Source organism: Antedon bifida, chromosome 3 (genome assembly GCF_963402885.1).
Source record: "Antedon bifida chromosome 3, ecAntBifi1.1, whole genome shotgun sequence".
In the NCBI taxonomy this organism is placed as follows: domain Eukaryota; kingdom Metazoa; phylum Echinodermata; class Crinoidea; order Comatulida; family Antedonidae; genus Antedon; species Antedon bifida.
The window spans coordinates 34,851,651-34,856,234 of NC_136228.1; the positions used below are offsets into that span (position 1 = coordinate 34,851,651).

At 34.6% G+C, this 4,584-nt stretch overlaps 1 protein-coding gene across 1 annotated transcript; it reads left to right on the plus strand.

Annotated features, from left to right (window-relative positions):
* The first annotated feature begins 430 nt into the window (after nucleotides 1–430).
* Nucleotides 431–4,378, plus strand: LOC144837952 (uncharacterized). The gene is made up of 7 exons (XM_078693274.1): nucleotides 431–534; nucleotides 1,267–1,360; nucleotides 1,881–2,009; nucleotides 2,271–2,573; nucleotides 2,891–3,176; nucleotides 3,325–3,635; nucleotides 4,022–4,378. The coding sequence occupies exons 1-7, from the start codon at nucleotides 503–505 to the stop codon at nucleotides 4,304–4,306; spliced, it is 1,440 nt and encodes a 479-aa protein (XP_078549400.1). The 5' UTR covers nucleotides 431–502; the 3' UTR covers nucleotides 4,307–4,378.
* Nucleotides 4,379–4,584: the final 206 nt, after the last annotated feature.

Consider the following 4,584-nt stretch of genomic DNA (forward strand, 5'->3'; position numbering starts at 1 on the left):
TTTTTAATGGTTTTTGCACATCTGTGAACCTTTCTTGTAAAATCGGTACATATACTATTCAGTGTATAAGATACATGTTATTAAATTTTGTATTTAAAATATTGTTTCTTTTTTTTTTTATGTCTATGACACATTGTTTTCGAAACTTTCCATAATAAATACACAAGGAATTACGGAATAAAATAATCAAGACCTAAAGTTTTGTTTTGAGCGATAGTAATAGTTGAGGTCACGAAATGTGGTAGTTTATTATATATTTTTTATGTTAATAAAAATACACAGGGGCACATGCTCCGCGCTTCTTCAGCGCACAACGCGTATCGGAAACGCGTACACGTTCAACCATGGAAACAAAACGCAACTTACAGAAACCACAGCAACGAATGCAACACACAAACGCCTACAATAACCGAGCAGTGAACAGTCATTGAAAAACGCTGGATATACAAAGTATTAAAAGCATTATTTATATTTATTGGTGAACATACCTTATACGTACAAGATGAACTGTATTTGCCAAATTTGCAACTGTGGGTAAGTACCTTTACTAGGCCTAGCTAGGTCTGCCAGTTTTGTGGTTAGACGAACAAACGGATTGATACTTTTGTACCAACATTATATGTTTCGTAATATTAAGCAGTGGTTATAAACACTAACTTAAGTTCAGGTGGAAAGCAAGACCCAAGCAGAGTTAGGTATATTAGCGATAATAACGGGCGGTTATTAATTATTAATTAACAAGTGTGTTCATACAGTTTAATAACATAAATATAGCCTGTGTTATCAAATATATCTCCATTGATGAAAGGTTAGTTAGGCTATGTGACGTGTGTGATTATTAAAACAACGAAAAATAAACCGTAGGCCTAGTGCCTAAAGTTAATTTGTAGTAAAGAACAAATAAAGTTTATGAAGAGACCATGTAGGTGGTCTATCCTAAAAAATAGTAGGCATAGTTTCTTTGGCATTTTCACTCACAATTTGTTATAGGGTGGCGTTTATTATCTCATTTCCTTTTAATATTTCTATAAACTTAGACATCATCGTAACATATTATTGTTATTAATATTGTTCATTGTTATATAGCATGGACATGTATAGGTCTATGGTTATAGTAGGCCTAGGCCTACTAATACTATCCACATATACAACAAAACATAATAAAGACTTAAACATGTTTAAACCTTCTGATTTGTTTTGTTACATTAAAAACATTATTAATGCTGTCTAATGTCATAGTATCTTAATTATAAAATGTTCTTGCAGGCGTCATCGTTGTCCTCATGAAAAGAGATCAAACAAAGTTTTCAACCAACAACCAATGGTGAAAGACATGTGTAGTCTGTCCGAGTACCAAAAGGTTGGCATTTAACATTTTATTTTTCGAATACAAGTTGTGTTTGATAATCGAATTGTATGTGTAATTTCTGGAGACCATTTTTATAGTACTCCAACGATTTTAATACTGATATTTGACAATGAAACATAATCGGTGTACATGCTGAAATTTATTTATTAATGATTACGATAATGAGGTGATATGAATGATCAATGAATGGACGAAAGAATGAAAAGATGGGTGAATTATTGATTGATTAAATAAATGAATGAATACAATAATAGGTAGATGAAGTATTATTATAGATAGTTAACTTATTGTAAATGTGTGTGTACTAATGTAAATTACTGTGTTAGTTGTCTTTGAATTGTATATTATGTTGTTAATATTCTCTTCTGAACCACTTTGGATATCAATGCTTTAGCACTGAAAGTGTCATTCAGTATAAAGACAGAATAAATAATAATAATAATAATGAATAAATAAAATATATCAATGAAATAAATGCAATCAAAAAGGGTTATTGTCCTTCATTTTGTAGGCGTACTCAAGTTTGCCATGGCAACCTCCTCGAGAGAGTATGCGCAAGGCAGATAATAGAAGTACAACCGTGCCCTTTGTTGATGCAGAGCTTACGACCACGTACCAGAAGACGTATGTGCCACATCAGGTAAAAAGGCTAACCACCAATTATAGAATTCTTTGGGTTTTTTAAAAGCTTTAACATTTTAGTTCAATTGCATTTCTCTCGTTCAATACGTATGCACCACAATCCAATTAGTACGCAACGCAATTAAAAACATTTTTAAAGACCTCTTCATTTAATACATCATTTAGGCCTAGTAAATTTAATAAATTCGATCAATCAATCAATCGATAAATAAATTATTTGAACAACTAAATAAATAAGCGTTATCTTTCATTTTTATAGGCTCAATCGCGTGTTAAGAAACCACCGGTCAAATATCAACCACCGGCCACTAAACTATCCGTAGCGTCCACTTACGATATAGAATTCACGGAGAAGAAAGGCCTGCCTGCCCAATCTTATAAACCGAAGGAGAAAAAAGTTACGTTCCGGAAGCCGTTTGAACATACGTCAGTTACGCAAGCTACGTATACACCCTTTAATCATGAAGAGCTTGAGCATTGTAAAAGGGTTCCTAGCAAACCCGAAGAGAACCTTAAAACGACGGGATCTGGTGAAAAGTTCACGTCAAAAACAACTGTACAGGTAAGAATATACAATAATGTACACAAATGCATTTTGGTTGAAAAAAATAAATAGTCCAGTACAAACTTTATATAATTCGATAATTATAAAGTCCATTGTATGTCCTATATTTTGGATTTAATTGATAATAGCAGTTTACCGCAACCTAAAATGTAGCTTAATGTTTTCCACCATACATTCTATATTCACTTAGCAATAATGATGTTTTTAACTGGGCACTGTGGGAGAACAGTAGTTTACTACTGACCAGGCTCCCTAATAACGAAATAAGATAAACAATAAAGCGTTATTATATAACTAATTGTTTGTTTTGGTAGGATGATTTCAAACATCACGAAAATGCAACTCCAGCTAAATCAATGCGACCAGACGAGAAGGTAGTGGCTTCAATAGAACCCTTCACATCCAAGACCATCCACCAAGCTGAATACACTCCGAAAACTGTCGAACCAGTATTGATGGTGAAACCACAAGAGCAGTTGCAGAAGGGCAGTAAATCATTCACTTTCGATGGACAGACTACATTTCGACGAGACTTTCCCGAGCACACAAACCATAAGAGACAACAGAGCTATAAACCTAGGGCGGAATATGTTGAAAATGGTATGTCATAATAAACCAGACCCATGCGGGGAACGAGGTTCCTATTTGGAAGACATTTATAATATCTGAAAAAACAGCTCCAATTAATTTTAAAAATGATTAATTATTATTAAATTATATTTCTTTATAATTTATTATTTCGTTTTAGACACAAAATTTGACGGCAGAACAACACAGCGAATTGCGTATAAAGCTTGGGAGGTGCAGCCAAAAGCATATATTCCATGGGCAGAGAAAAACAAACGCGCTCCATATGTGAAGAGCAAGTTTATGAGCGTGTCGTCATACCAAGCTGACTACAAAGACCCAGGAATGCTGCTTAAGTTGAGTGAATGTCGTGGAGAACCTTGCAAGTACGACAACAACCTAGCAGCTGCTGGCGAACCATTTGAAGAAAACACTCAGTACAAGTCGGCTTATGTGACGTGGGAGAACGTGAAACCTGCTGCCTCTTACAAGGTATAGTAACTGCTGCTGCTTCAGTGGTAGCATTATTCTTAAGCTTTGTCTACACTATCAAACTTTATCTGACAAAAAATTTGATGTGCCCAAATATGGTAGTTATATTCTTAAATATATGGTAGTGATCATCATGTCCATATATGGGCACATCACATAAATTTTGATAGTGTAGACAGAGCTTTATGTTACACGTTTAATAATATTGCCAAGGATTTTCAAAGAAATATATGACTTTCACAATAACCAAGATATTTTATATAAACTAAATCTCGTAAGGTGTAGACAGGATCGTCACAAGTAACACCCAGGCAGGATTTGAACCCAGGATCTTGGAACTGGAAGGAGATCAGTAGCAATTTACTGTTTTCTTCACTTTTTTGCAGGTTGTTCAGGAATACAAAGCACCAACTACTCCACTGATAGGAAAATCCATCTTCCAATCCCACTTCCTTGGAAAACCAGCTCCACCAGCAAAGAGTTGTCGACCAGAATTACGCCCTCACACATCTACCGGTATGATATCCATGAAGACAACTTACAATACGACATACCAAGGAAAGCGCCCCTTAAGCTGTCCTGCGCAACGACTTGGAAATGATGCAAAATATGAACATGTGAAAGATTCTGCCACAGGCCACAAGTTCTTCACTGAAACTGCCAAAGTGTAGATTGAGAGACATACATTTATAATTAAAGTGCAATATATTATTTATAATCAACTATCGTATATTATCATTAAAGTATCCATATAATATAATTTGTACGAGTCATTATTATTATATATCCACCTTTAATACTCACCAACAGCGTCTGTTATAGGATCTAAGTCTTGCTACACGACTTAAGTAATAACACTGACATCCTGGTATTTAAGCAAGAGGCAGGATTTGAACTTAAGACACCAGAATTGGTATGTAAGCATGTTAACAAACAAACAAGCGTCAAC